At 46.5% G+C, this 15000-nt stretch overlaps 1 protein-coding gene across 5 annotated transcripts in view; it reads left to right on the top strand.

The window, feature by feature from the left end:
* Positions 1-15000, top strand: part of LOC147009510 (fibronectin type III and SPRY domain-containing protein 2-like) — a 113869-nt gene that overhangs the window by 62839 nt on the left and 36030 nt on the right. For all 5 annotated transcript variants that reach the window (XM_085861265.1, XM_085861266.1, XM_085861268.1 and 2 more), the window contains exons 6-7: positions 4015-4155; positions 8015-8152. In XM_085861265.1, coding sequence (XP_085717391.1) covers positions 4015-4155; positions 8015-8152 — 279 coding nt within the window. The remainder of the gene's footprint in view (positions 1-4014; positions 4156-8014; positions 8153-15000) is intronic.

Consider the following 15000-nt stretch of genomic DNA (forward strand, 5'->3'; position numbering starts at 1 on the left):
GAGCACACAGTACTTGTGCAGGTCAGTGGAATGCACAACAGCTTTGATAAACCACTGCCACCATCAACATTGTGAAAACGAGCTGAAGCACCCAACAAACAGCAACCAAGAGGGGAGGAGGGAAAGCAAACAGACTTGGCGATGTAATGGTTAGAGCGTCAGCTCTGAGTCTGGGAGGTCGGTGGTTCAAACCCCGGCCGAGTCGTAACAATGACTTTTCAAATGGCACGTGCTGCTTCCTTGCTTGAGGTTCAGCATTTAAAGGACAGAGCACGGACAAACCACTATAAGTTGCCATCCATGGGGGAGGAGTAAATTCCTCCTTGATCACCTTAATGAGTGCGGAGAGACCCTAACCCTAACAGCATTTTTTAACTATCGTGTACCCAAGCCAAGTTGCTGAGATAGTTGCCACGGCACCAGAATTCAGCCAATCACCGCCGTGATCTCATCAGGTCGAGATAATGTCATGACGAATAGATATGTGCAATATGAAAGCTAAATATTCCATGGTTGTCGAAATATTGCGTACACAAAACAGAAAGGTACATGGACAGATGATCGGTCGGTCGGACGGAGCTCCTTTTAATAACCTCCTCCCTGTCTCCGACCGTGTCGGAGGGGCAGTGGACAAAAATAATTGGCGAGTTATTGTCGGTACCTTGGCCAACTACCGCAATTACCCGTGTATAAGCCGCAAACATTTTTCATACAGTTATCTGATCAAAATTTGAGGTGTATATTATCCATGAGAACTAAAGTGAAAGCTCCATTTCTCCAGACTTATTGCATCGACATGAGACCAACCTTTGTTGCTGCATGCCACCATCTTAACAAAGAGCTGATGCTCTAGGTCCCCCGCCTTTTGGCTGGTATGAGGAGTAGATCTGTGTAATATGATAGATAAAATCTTGAATGTTTTTTGAAATATTGCGTAAACAAGTCAAGTTGCTCAAAATTTCCATTTTGCTCTTGTCGTGGACTCATCAGGACAACATGCTGCTGATCCTTTATTCGTGAGCGTTTTAGGCTCATTCATAAAACTGAATGGAACCCCCTAACTGACTGAAGTCAGTGTGCTTCTTTGGTTGAATTTAATGTTCCTGTCTGCAAACCTCCTGACCGGTGCTCAGCAGGGCAGAGACAATGTGCTCGTGTGGCAGGCGACACTTGTTGCTGCCAGGTTGTGCAACAAGCGCTGTGATGGGACTCGATCTGTGCCCTGCTGCCTCGTCAAGTTAGGGGGTTCAATGCTTGCCTTGTGACACACCTGCGTGCACTGGTTGCAACGGGGACAGCACTCTCATGGTAATGGTCGCTCTTCTTCCGATGGGCAAGAAAATCATCGATACAATGGAAAATGGGTGGTTCTACTCAAAAATCAGAGTTTTCTTGTGTGTGATCGACTCTGTCAAAGGCTCGACTGAAATCAGTAAGTACGGTTGCTGTAATGTTGTGGGCGTTTGCTGCGTTTCTGCTCATCTATCTATAATTCCAGCAGTGTGTGTGTGTGTGTGTGTGTGTGTGTGTGTGTGTGTGTGTGTGTGTGTGTGTGTGTGTGTGTGTGTGTGTGTGTGTGTGTGTGTGTGTGTGTGTGTGTGTGTGTGTGTGTGTGTGTGTGTGTGTGTGTGTGTGTGTGTGTGTGTGTGTGTGTGTGTGTGTGTGTGTGTGTGTGTGTGTGTGTGTGTGTGTGTGTGCGCGCGCGCGCGCGTGTGTGTGTGTGTGTGAGTGTCTGTGACCGCTGTTTCTCGACAACCGCTGGTCCGATCTAATTGAAACTTCCAGGTATATTGCTGGGGACCTGAGTGTGTGCCTTTTCAAGGGTGGATATTAATCAGACAAGTGCTTCCCAAGTTATGGCCATTTATTTACGAACCAATGACAGGACACGTTGCTGTGGCCATTTATTTACCAACCAATGACAAGATACGTTGCTGTGGCCATTTATTTACGAACCAATGACATGACACGTTGCTGTGGCCATTGATTTACGAACCAATGACATGACACGTTGCTGTGGCCATTGATTTACGAACCAATGACATGACACGTTGCTGTGGCCATTGATTTACGAACCAATGACATGACACGTTGCTGTGGCCATTTATTTACCAACCAATGACATGACACGTTGCTGTGGCCATTGATTTATGAACCAATGACATGACACGTTGCTGTGGCCATTTATTTACGAACCAATGACAGGACACATTGCTGTGGACATTTATTTACCAACCAATGACAAGATACGTTGCTGTGGCCATTGATTTACGAACCAATGACATGACACGTTGCTGTGGCCATTGATTTACGAACCAATGACATGACACGTTGCTGTAGCCATTGATTTACGAACCAATGACATGACACGTTACTGTGGCCATTGATTTACGAACCAATGACATGACACGTTGCTGTGGCCATTTATTTACCAACCAATGACATGACACGTTGCTGTGGCCATTGATTTATGAACCAATGACATGACACGTTGCTGTGGCCATTTATTTACGAACCAATGACAGGACACATTGCTGTGGACATTTATTTACCAACCAATGACAAGATACGTTGCTGTGGCCATTGATTTACGAACCAATGACATGACACGTTGCTGTGGCCATTGATTTACGAACCAATGACATGACACGTTGCTGTAGCCATTGATTTACGAACCAATGACATGACACGTTACTGTGGCCATTGATTTACGAACCAATGACATGACACGTTGCTGTGGCCATTGATTTACGAACCAATGACAGGACACATTGCTGTGGACATTTATTTACCAACCAATGACAAGATACGTTGCTGTGGCCATTGATTTACGAACCAATGACATGACACGTTGCTGTAGCCATTGATTTACGAACCAATGACATGACACGTTACTGTGGCCATTGATTTACGAACCAATGACATGACACGTTGCTGTGGCCATTTATTTACCAACCAATGACATGACACGTTGCTGTGGCCATTGATTTACGAACCAATGACATGACACGTTGCTGTGGCCATTTATTTACCAACCAATGACATGACACGTTGCTGCGTAGGCGTGGCTGCGTAGGCCGGTGCGCGGCCGGCCGACGATGACGTCACGGGCCGTGCCGGTTACATGGCAGCGAATGTCATGGCAAGCAAAGACAGGGAGGCAAACTTGATTTTAATTTGGATTTTAATTAACTCTGTGTGTGGAAGTGTGGTTGTCGCGAGAGCGAAGGAACGGCCTGTGTGGTTGTTGTTTCTGGCTCACAGTTTGAAAGTTTTTTTTTTCACGTACGGCCACGCACGTACAGGCACATGAGAGCGAAGGAATGGCCTATGTGGTTGTTGTTTCTGGCACAAGGTTTGAAAGTTTTTTTTTGTTTGTTTGTTTGTTTGCACGTACGGCCACGCACCTACGGGCATGCACTAGTACAATAAATGCCATGTCTGCCAAACACAATGTAAATGCACCTGTTGATTCAATGCCATGTGTGAAGCACGAAAATGGCTTCATGGTTCAGGTTAGGGGTTATCATATTCGGTTATATTGGCTCCGGAATCAAATTCAGACCAAACAGCTTATTTGTTGTCCCCCGACAAGGTTGGAGACGGCGCGACATTCAACTGAGCTCCGTCCAACCGACCGAACATTCAAAATTTAACTTTCGTCGAACAGATATATATTCCTCATGACGTTATCTCGACCTAATTAGGTCACGGCGGTGATTGGCTGAAGTCTGTTGCCATGGCAACCGTCTCAACAATTTGGCTCGTCCATGCGATATTTCAAAAACCGATCAACATTTAGCTTTCAAATGACACAGATCTATTCCTCGTACCACACAAAAGGCAGGGGCCGCGTGGATCACCTCCTTGTTCAAATATATTTTGTCCACTTTTTCAAAAGGCTGTTGTCGATAAAAGATCAAGGTGTTAACATTGTAGTTGCTCGCAGTCACTGGTGTTTATTCTTTTCTTTTTTTCTTTTATTCCTCTCTTCCAAATTTCACCTCCTTCCAGTTCCTGATGCTCCGTTCCTACGACCCCAGATCATCGGAGGCCGAACCAGCAACAGTTTCAATGTCCGTTGGGCAGCATCACCTCTTGACACGGTCCTGGGTTTTCAGGTGGCCTGGCGAGCAAATGGTGCAGATGTTACAGGTATTGTAGAAAATCATTTGAAGCTTGGGGGGTTTTTATCCTGACACTTCGGCACATACTATGCGAACAACTTGATATCTGATTTTTTAAAAAACAAGAGTCAAGGTTTGTGGTATATTCTGGCACGAAAGGTTTTATTTCACGCTTGTTGAAAGGGCTCAAAACTGGGAGATTATAAATTTCTTAACAGCAAAGAAAAAAGAACAATTTTTTGGGAGCGATTGAGGCAGCGCTCGGTTGCCTATACACTGCCCGGGTTCAATTTTTTTTATTTTTTATGTGATTGAAAAAATTTTAATTTCCGCGTACGTTTAGATTAATTTGAAGCAGTATTTAATTACGTTTTTTTTCTCTCCGACGAGCGTTTCCGTGTTTTATGATGGGACAGACAGACAGACAGACAGACAGACAATAGCCCATTGTGATGCAGTATTTCTTGCTTGTGATGTGTATTTGTTGATGATCTGAATCATTGTTGTTGTTTCAATGACTTCACTTTCTCACCTTGGTGTGTGACCATTTAATAACCTTGTGAAGCCTGTTTCTGCTTTCATCACAACATCATTGGCCTTTATATTAGTCAAACATCAACGAACGGTTGTTATTTTATTTTCTGGCATTCCTCATGGAGTGAATACCCTTGTCTTTTTCTTATCTTGTGTTCATTGGTGTCAAACTCTTAAATTAGGCTCGAAAATGTGCCATAAACCATATATGGCAAGGGATTGAACAAACAGGAAAATTGAGAGAAAGGAGGGGAGGAAATGCTACAACCTGCAAGTAAAAGGGTTGGGTTCGGAATAGTTAATGGAGGTCATAACAATTCTGAACTAGAAGGGCACTCGTTAGAGCGCGTACCTCTGCCACGTAATGACTGATCCACGAAAACGTATCGTGCCCAATACATTTTTTTTTAATATCATGCTATACAGTACTATATCGTTTTTGGCCCTATCTCTCAATGGTGAAGAATCACTTTGAAAATTAAATAATTCTCGCATCCATATCCAGATCCGGATCTTCACCAAAATCTAATCAGTTCGTCCTTGTTGCACACCAAACCTGTCCACAGAATTTAATCCAGATTCGTCCATAACTTTTTGAGATATCCTGCACACAAACAAACAAACAAACAGACAGACAAACCAACAAACGGACAGAAAGGGTTGAAAACGTGACCTCCTTCACCTTCGGTGGCGGAGGTAATTAGAATTAGGGGGGGGAGGAGGGTGAGATGGTGGTATATTTCCTGCTGGAAGCCCTGGATGGAAGAGTGGGATAAAATAGCCCCTCGAATGCAGTTACACATGTGGGAGTAGCAAGGAATAAAATAGTAGAGAGAGAGAGAGAGAGAGAGAGAGAGACAGACAGACAGACAGACAGACAGACAGACAGACAGACAGACAGACAGACAGACAGACAGACAGAGACAGAGAAGAGAGAAAGAGAGACATAGACATAGACATAGATATAGATGTATAGAGATAGAATGCCATCAGCCTGGATTTTGAAACTTTAACCAGAAGGGGTTTCCTGCTCCTGGAGTCATTGAAGAGGGTTGTTGAGCTGAGAGAGAAGGGGATGCAAAACCAGATGAGTGGTGGTAAATGAAAAAAAAAGGCTGCTAAATTACCTGCGATGTCAGAGCAGCAGATCCTGTGCTTCGGCCCCATGGAGGGAGCTGCTAATAATGCTGAGAGCTTAAGTTTCCACTGGATCCAGGAGAGACGCATGTGATGCAGGGGCTCCATCCCACAGGTGAGATCAGTACTCCATTTATATATATATATATATATATATATATATATTTTTTTTTTGAATATAGAATCTAGGCTCGTGGAGGAACTAGAACAAAGAATGGACCAGGACATGACAAAACGAAAAGAACAGTGGAAATTGATTGGGTGGAGACACACCAATAACAGGGGAGAGGGACAACATATAAGAAGATCTGAAGGAAAAAATAAGTACACGGGGAAGGACAAAAGCAAGGAGGGGGGGGGGCGAGCTATGGACAAAGGCCTTACAGACTATGAGTAATTCTGATTTTTCAAGGAAAGACTTTGTGAAGACAGAGGATGTACCAGCCCGCTGCTGACTTTGGAGTCCACCTTTGCCATATGGTTGGCCGAGTTAAGTTCACGGGTGATGGCGAGACTTGTATGTTCACCTGATTGAAGCTCATCCAGTTTCTGGCCATGGAATTAGATAGGTGGGTGCATTGGACGATCCTTATGGAACGAGAGGGTGAGACCGTTGGATTTTCTAAGGTTTAAGGGTGTGTTCCATTTATCAGGTGAGCCTCTAATCAATTCCAGGTCAGCACAAAGAAAAATACCAGAATATGACAAATTCCTGAGATTGTGTCCAGGAGATGGCTTTTATGTCTTATTTGAGATTTAAGGCTTCCAGATATTCCTTAGAGAGGAGCAGCAGCATGTCCATAGTTGGTTGATTGAGATGGAATCTAAACTGATGGTCAGAGATAAGGATGTTTGAAAACAAAATAACTTGACATCAGCAGCTATGATAAATTTGGTTGGAACATGAAATGTATTTACTGGTCTATAGTTGAGAGGATCAGTGTTCGTTCCTTTCTTGTGGATGGGAGCGACATTTGCTGACTTCCAGGCAGACAGGAAGTGAACAAAGGAACAGCACAGGATGAAAAGAGCCACAGAGCAGGATTTGACAACGTGGGCATTGTTGCAATCCGGGCCCATCGCCAAAGCAAGGTCATGGCTGGACAGAACTTTCTCGACCTTCTTGAGTGAGGACGCAGAGTTGAGTAGACTGTGAATGAGGGGGTAGAATGGAGACAGAACAGGATTGGTTGTGTACATGAGACTTTGAGGCAAAAACAGAGTTTAAACATTCTGCCTTATGTTGAAACAGGCCGATCGAGGAGGTTTTGTTGGAAAACAGTCATATCGACCGAGTCATTAACAATATAGGGGAGGTTAGCTTCTCTCCTGAAATGATTCTCCCTGTTCTGCCATATTGATAGTGTTGCTTGGTGTCTTACAAGTCATGATTGTGTCCCTTACAGTTGTTTAGGTGGTGGCTTGGCTGAAGGTGCCCATTCTCTGACAGTCGAATGTCGCTCCTTAAGGAATTCTCTGCTAACTCGGACTTTATAATCTGAAACTGACTGCGTATCTATCTCATGGTAAAGCAAATACTTGGGACAATTTTTGTGCTTCCACTCCTCCCCCAACCCACCAGGTCTCTGCAGGGCACATGCGGTCCACTATCATCTGGCCCTTCTGGTGAAACTCCCAAAATCCAGAATCGGTGCTCGCCTCCATTGATTCCTCCCTCTTTTCTCCCCATCTGTGGAATTTACTTCCACATTCTCTTCAATCCCTTTCTTCCCTCCAGGTCCTCAGGACAGCTGTTCATCACCATCTCAGATCATCTCCCGACCCCCATCCAAAAGCATGATTTTTTTTTTATACCACACCAGTCAACCCAGCCCACCCTAAGCTGCCGCTCTCCTTCCAAATTTCCAGTTTTTCCTTCTTGAGAGTTTGGTTCTGTATCCGTCACGTCCACTCTATGTGTCCTCCACTACCCCTCATTCCACCTACACCCATTCTTTGTCGAAGTCTCCCCCTATTTTGTCCTTCAGCTCTACTGTTGGTGCCCCCTCCCTCTACTGTTCCTTATGTTCTGTTGCATCCTGATCCATTTAATATCCAAGCTCTTCCACAACCCTCGACTCTGTATCCAAACAAATTATCACAACAGATGTCTCATCATAGGGTAGTGAACATTATAGTATAACCATTCAAAGCTTTACCTTGTGTTTCTTACCCAACTGAATGACATGTATATGTTTGTTCTTACTTGCTTGTAGAGCACAGTGCCCATTTAGGAGAGACGTATTATTACACTGTCGAAGGACTCCGCGCAGACACAGAATACACCGTATGGGTTGCAGCTTTCACCAACGCCGGTCTCAGTCTCTGGAGCGACCCTGAGGTGTACCTTACAGGTACAACACTGTGGCACACAATGTGGACCAATTTTATTGTATTCAACATGCATTACAGCTTGCTTTGACTCTTGGTATCATTTATAATATCGTAACTGTAAACCTTCGGATATGGATGCCGTCTTGTGTTAACATTGTCCACAGAATCTTGTCCACAGGTGATGTTCGAGGAATGAGGCGAACACCGCACCAGCACGAGCCTTGAAGTTTAAGCTAAACCTGTATGTCACGAGGATCCATTGGTAACGTTTGGGCAGTGTTATCAAACAGGACTAATAGTCATCTCAACTATTACAGCAAAGTGATAAAGTTTTTGGAAACAGCAACCTTTCTGCGAGATGTTCATGTGGAGGTGTTACCGTAGAACAGCAGCTTGTTTTGGCAATAATTCCATAATTATAATGCCTCACCAACCAACCACTCAATAAAGGTGGTGTGTATACACTTAATCGTTTATACCAACCAAGAAAACTTTATCAAGTAAAGATAATCGCAGTAAGGGAAAGTGAAGTAACACTGAATGGTGTCTAAATCTGAATGACGGCTAAACTCAAAACTACCCAGCTGTTTTTACCTTCTTGACCCTGTACCCCTTGTGGTCTTGTGTTCGCATCATCTTTGTCATCTTGTCCTCACTGCCGCACCCTTTCTGACATCAGAATATCTGGGTTTTTGTTCACCTCTTCCCCTCTGCTCTCATTCAGTCTGTTTACCTGCCACTCTCTTGACCTGCCAGTTCTGTTTTGAGTCTTCACTTTGGTAGAGAGAAAGAGAGAGGCTGGAGAGAGAGAGAGGAGGAAGAAAGTGGGGTAGTAGAGAGAGAGAGAGGGGGGAGTGGAGAAATAGTGAGGGAAGGGGGAGAGAGGGGGAGTGGTAAAATACAGAGGGAAGGGGGAGAGAGGGGATTTCCGGGGAGAGAGGGAAGGGGAGAGAGAGACAGAAAGAGACAGAGAGAGAGAAGGGGAGAGGGTGTAAAGAAAGGGAGGGAGAGAGAGGGGGTGAGGGGAAAGAGGGTAAGGAGAGAGTGTTGGAGAGAGAGGGAGAGAGAGAGAGAGAGAGAGAGAGAGAGAGAGAGAGAGAGAGAGAGAGAGAGAGAGAGAGAGAGAGAGAGAGAGAGAGAGAGAGAGAGAGAGAGAGAGAGAGGAGAGGGTGGAAAGAAAAGGGGAGAGAGTGTAAAGAAAGGGAGGGAGAGAGAGGGGGTGAGGGGAGATAGGGTAAGAAGAGAGTGTTGGAGAGAGAGAGGGAGAGAAGGAGATGGAGAGAGAGAGACAGAGAGAGAGACAGAGAGAGAGGGAGAGAAAAGAACAAGAGAGATAGGAGAGAGGGAGAAGAGAGAGTGTTGGAGAGAGAGAGGATGAGGGGAGAGAGGGTGGGGGAGAGTGTTGGAGAGAGAGTTTGAGAAAGAGAGATAAAGAGACAGAGAAAGAGAGAGGAGGGGAGAAAGGAGACGGAGAGAGAGAGAGAGTTTGAGAAAGAGAGAGAGAGAGAGAGACACAGAGAGAGACACAGAGAGAGAGAGAGAGAGAGAGAGAGAGAGAGAGAGAGAGAGAGAGAGAGTAGAGAGTGAGAGAAAGAGAGAGTGAGAGAGAGACACAGAGAGAGACACAGAGAGAGAGAGAGAGAGAGAGAGAGAGAGAGAGAGAGAGAGAGAGAGAGAGAGAGAGAGAGAGAGAGAGAGAGAGAGAGAGACAGTAGGTCAGTTCAGGTATGGGAGCATGTGCCAGAACAGCGCGTCGCTGCGTCCACTTTCCGCCGGTACTCCAGGGGCCTCTGTCTGACCATCCCCCAGGCAGATGCCAGGCCCATCCCCATCTCCTTGAGATGATGGTCAACCTGCTGCAACCACGAGGCACGTGGTCGGCCCATTGGCCTCCTCCACTCATGAGACTCCCTCGCTGAGAGAATCTGGTGAGCAGGATCAGCGTCAGGAAAACGAGCCACATATCCATACAGCCGCAACTGACGCTCATGGACGATGCAGGTAACAAATCTCATCTGAGTCTCTCTCAGCAACCGCTCGTTGGACACAAAATCCGACCAGCGATAGCCAAGGATTCTCCGAAGAGACCTGGTACCAAAGGAATTGAGTCTCTGTCTCAGATCCTTGGTCAGAGTCCAAGTCTCGCATCCATAGAGCAAGACTGGAAGCACCAAGGACCTGAAGACTCGGACTTTCGTCCTCCCGCACAGGTACCGGCAGCGCCACATTCCATGATCCAGTGAATCCATGACTCCCCAGGCCCGACCCAGACGTCTATTGACCTTTGACTCACAGCGAGCAGAGACATGAATATCACTGCCAAAGTAAGTGAATCTCTCCACGACCTCAACATCCTCACCACAAACAGACACAGACAGGACAGCAGCATCCAAGATGTCACCGAAAGCCTGGATCTTAGTTTTGACCCAAGAAACCCGTAATCCCAGCGGCTCCGACTCCTCATTCAGCACCTCGAGGGCCCCCAAAAGGATATCTAAAGTCTCCGTAAAGATGACTGCATCATCTGCGAAATCAAGGTCCGAGATATTGACATTCCCAAACGATGCACCGCAGCTTGATCTTTCCGACATCCTCCCTAAAATCCAGTCCATACAAGTGCTGAAAAGTGTGGGGGCCAGTACACACCCCTGACGAAATCCAGTAACAACTGGAAATAAGTCAGAGATGGTACCACCACACTTCACAGCACTCTCAGTACCAGAGTCGAGTTCAGACATCAGATCGATCAGTTTTGGTGGCACCCCACGAAGACCAAGAATCCTCCAGAGGACATCCCGATTCATGGAATCGAACGCTTTACAGAGATCAACACAGGCTGCAAGCAGCACCTGCTGAAACTCTCGTCTGCATTCGGTGAGGACACGAAGAGCAAGGATACGGTCAATCGTTGACCTCTTTGGTGTAAAGCCTGACTGCTCTGGACGCTGGTGCTCAAGCAGATGGTGGCGAACCCTATCGAGAATTATCCAAGCAAAGACCTTGCCCGGCACTGAGAGCAGCGTCACCCCTTGGTAGTTGTTGCAGTCTTGGCGATCACCCTTCCCTTTCCAGAGAGGGACAACAAGGCCCCTCTTCCAATCAGTTGGGATGATGCCTGTGTTCCAGGCAGAGCACAAAACTGCATGCAACGACACGAGTGCAGCATTTCCACCAGCCTTGAGAAGTTCAGCATGGATGCCACAGATACCTGGAGCTTTTCCCTGTTTCAACTGGTTCACCGCAGCCCGTGTTTCCACAAGCTGTTAGTGGACCATGTTCCACATGGTGGACCACAATTTATTGGAGGGTCAGCAACAGGGATTGTAACACCCTTGACGTCCAACTCGACAGCTGGTGGATCAGCCTGGTACAACCGCCCAAAGTAACCGGCCCAGCGGGCCTTCACTTCATACTCCTCTGTCAAGAGCCTACCACTCTCTGCTCTAACTGCAGTACTCCAAGGGATGGGCTTGGATGAACGCAATGCGCGAATTCCCCTGTAAGCAGGATGAGAATCACCTGTCCACAGGTGATGCTCTACCCCTTCACTGATTCCTCGCACATAGGCCTCCTTGTCCACCCTCAGTGCACGTACAGTTTTATGCCTCAGCTCCCTGAACAGCTCAGCTCTGCCATTTAGCCTGGCCCTGCAACTCCAGTCAATGGTATCCAGTGTCCCTTGAGAGACAAAATTCTTCTTTGCCCTGCGGTGCGTTCCAAGACATCCACCGGCAACATCAAGGAGGGTGGTCTTGAAGGTAATCCATAACTCTTCAGGACCCCCCAAAGCACGCAGACCCCCCAAGTGTCCACTCAGCCTGTTTGCAAACTCCTCAGCTACTCTCTCATCCTTGAGCTTGCCAACATCCAGCCAAGGCTGGGATGGTACCATTCTCAAGGATTTAAGGTGCAGCTTTAGAGTTGCTACAACAAGCCGGTGGTCAGTATTGAGGAACTGAGCACTCAGGTAGACCCTGCAGTTCTGGATCATCCTCCAGCGGCCGTCAATGAGGACATGGTCAATCTCCTTTCCCACACCGCCAGCATTGGAATAGCAAGTCCAGCGATTAATTTGTGGGCGCTGAAACCATGAACCAGCCACCCAAAGTCCATGACTTCTTGCAAAATCAAGGAACTTAGTGCTACTCTGGTTCATAGTTCCTGACCCATGGGGACCAACACACACCTCATAACCATCCCTATCAGCTCCAGTCGTTGCACTAAAATCCCCCAAGACTAGAAGTGTATCTCGTCTGGGGCACTGATCAACCACAGACTCGAGCGTGGCGTAGAATGCATCCTTCACGGTGAGATCACTCGCCTCAGTCGGAGCATAAACAGAGACCAGGGAAATAACACCTAAGGAGTGACGAATCCTTACTCTCATAATACGCTCGTTGATCGGTGTTACCTCAATTATCATTGGGGTCAGCTTATTGGACACAGCTACAGCAACTCCTTGGGTATGGTAACCATCAGAGCGACCAGACCAATAGTAGGTGTAACCACCCACCATTATCTCACCGCAATCCGGTCTCCGAACCTCAGAGAGAGCTGCAATCCCGATGTCCAAACGCTTGAGCTCAGATGATAACAGAGACAGGTGATCATCCTCTCTTAGGGATAGGACATTCCAGGCACCCACCCGAAGGGACCGCCTCAGGTTAACCCAAGGAGACCGCCGTCTGGTGGACGACACCTCAGCACCACTCCGACACACTCTCCCGCAATCTGACCCAGTGATGTTACCCCGTGGTTTCCCTCCTTTCATCAAAGATTGGGGGTCCCGAAGGTTTTGCCCCAATCCCGTCATCCGGTGAGCTGCCCTGCGAAGGGAAGCTGCGCAGGAGGTACTCCCACGGAGTGGGTTTTCAGATTTTTTTGCGTTTGTGTGTTTTGGGGAATGAAGGGTTTTACGGTGGCCAGAGTGCAAATCTTGCCACCAACCTCCTAATAAAAAAGTAACCCAACTGCAGGAGGACGTCCACAGACACAGTTGGGCACGAGATATGGATGGCCGTTGGCTCACAAGGAGCTCCTCCGCCCTTTGACAGGTTTTGTTTTTAATCCTGCTGGGTGTCCATATCCAAACACCCTCCTCACCAGAAAACCTGGTGGGGGAGATGGTTTAGTCGCCGACAACCCGACCATGGAACAGGTTAGTACAGGTTTACATGGTACCTGTAGCAAGTCACAGATCTGACCTGACAAGAGACTGTAGAGAGTGAGAGAAAAGGGGAGAGGGTGGAAAGAAGGGGAGGGAGAGAGAGAGAGGGGGGAGAGAGGGTGAGGAGAGAGTGTTGGAGAGAGTTTGAGAAAGAGAGAGGGAGAGAAGGAGACGGAGAGAGAGAGAGAGAAAAAAAATAAAAAGAATGAGAGAAAAGAGATCAAGAAAGATCTCAGGAATTCCTTTTAATCCAAATATTAACATATTCACAGCACATTAAACATCTATAACGATATTAAATATACAAGTATTGCAATGGAACTTGTTCACTGGCCTTGTCATAGACTGGGAACCCTGTTATCATCAAAAGAGAGGAAGAAAGAAAAAAAGTTCTTATAATGGTGGATCATGGGTTGGACAAATTAATTAGAAAATGTCACATTATGATTACACAAAAATGCACCACAAAGAAAAGGATAACGCAGACCGCACAAAACACTCACATCAAATAACACTAAAATGAGAATCTGGACACGATTTAAAGGAGGAACTCGAAATCACACTAAAAAAAGAGGAACTGGCCAAAGCAACCAGATACTGTGGCAAGGTTCAGTGCATAAATGGGATCCTAATTACAGGAATCTCGTGATGGGCGGTTTGGTTTCCCGTGCCTCGTATTTCCTCGCACTCATGGTTCGTTTATCTGAAGGCCCATATCAATTAGGTTGCTTTGTTCTCCAGTACTCTGGCATTGGCTTTCTGCAGATGAATAGTTAGTGTCATCTGCCCTGTTGTCCAAGAGATTCTATGCGGTTGAGGTGCCCGAGTTGGTCCTATGTGCATCGGATAGCCCGTTTGGCCCCATCAGCCTAAATGTTTCAAGAAGAGATCGGGGTTGACCTTGGATGATAATCCATCCGGCAGTTGCTCTCTCGCTATTTGGCATCCTCAGAATACTGTTCTATTGCCATGTGCCCCAGGTTTGCCGGGGTCTGCCTCCTGGTGTGTTGGCTGAACGAGTGTGCCACAAAAATGTCCACCTGCATATCAGTTGCAAGGAGAGGTGTAGCAGGTGAAAGGTGGACAAGGTCTCAGCAGATATAGTGAAGCTCATTGGGCAGAATAAGAGAGTCGATGAGGTGTCCATGGCCAGCAAATGGTATTCTGGATTTAAGAGCATGACACATCTGGCTCAACAAGATGTTCCACATGTGAGAGAAGATGGAGTGAATGAAGGGAGGAAGAGTATTAAGTTTAGACTTGACTTTGGCAAGAAGATTCGTTTTTCAAGTATAATTTTTTTTTGGGAGGAAAGCAGCAGTTGCACAGAGGTAAGAGAGCAAGAAAAGTAAAACCACAATGGAACCATCAAAAGCAACAAAGTCTGGTGTCCAACCTGCCTGCTTTGAGCAAGACACACATCTTGGGACTCAACTTTTGTTGTGAGATACCAATTCGATGGAGGTCCTTTGTTTCCATCATCTCAATTGGGGAAGTTGTAAAGCAACAGCAACACATGCACTCCACTGAAATACTGTATTCCATGGCACTTCAAATGAAGGTCTTGTTTTGACGGCGTGATCAACCGTCATACTGTTGCACAGATGGACACCTTAAGCATGGAGGATCACCACGGTAATGACACCGAAATATCAACAGAACGTGGAATATCTCGAAACAATGTGGACATCATTATGGACG

The sequence above is a fragment of the Eptatretus burgeri genome, chromosome 17, assembly GCF_056783735.1.
Source record: "Eptatretus burgeri isolate ZD-2024b chromosome 17, Ebu_testis_v1, whole genome shotgun sequence".
Lineage (NCBI taxonomy): Eukaryota > Metazoa > Chordata > Myxini > Myxiniformes > Myxinidae > Eptatretus > Eptatretus burgeri.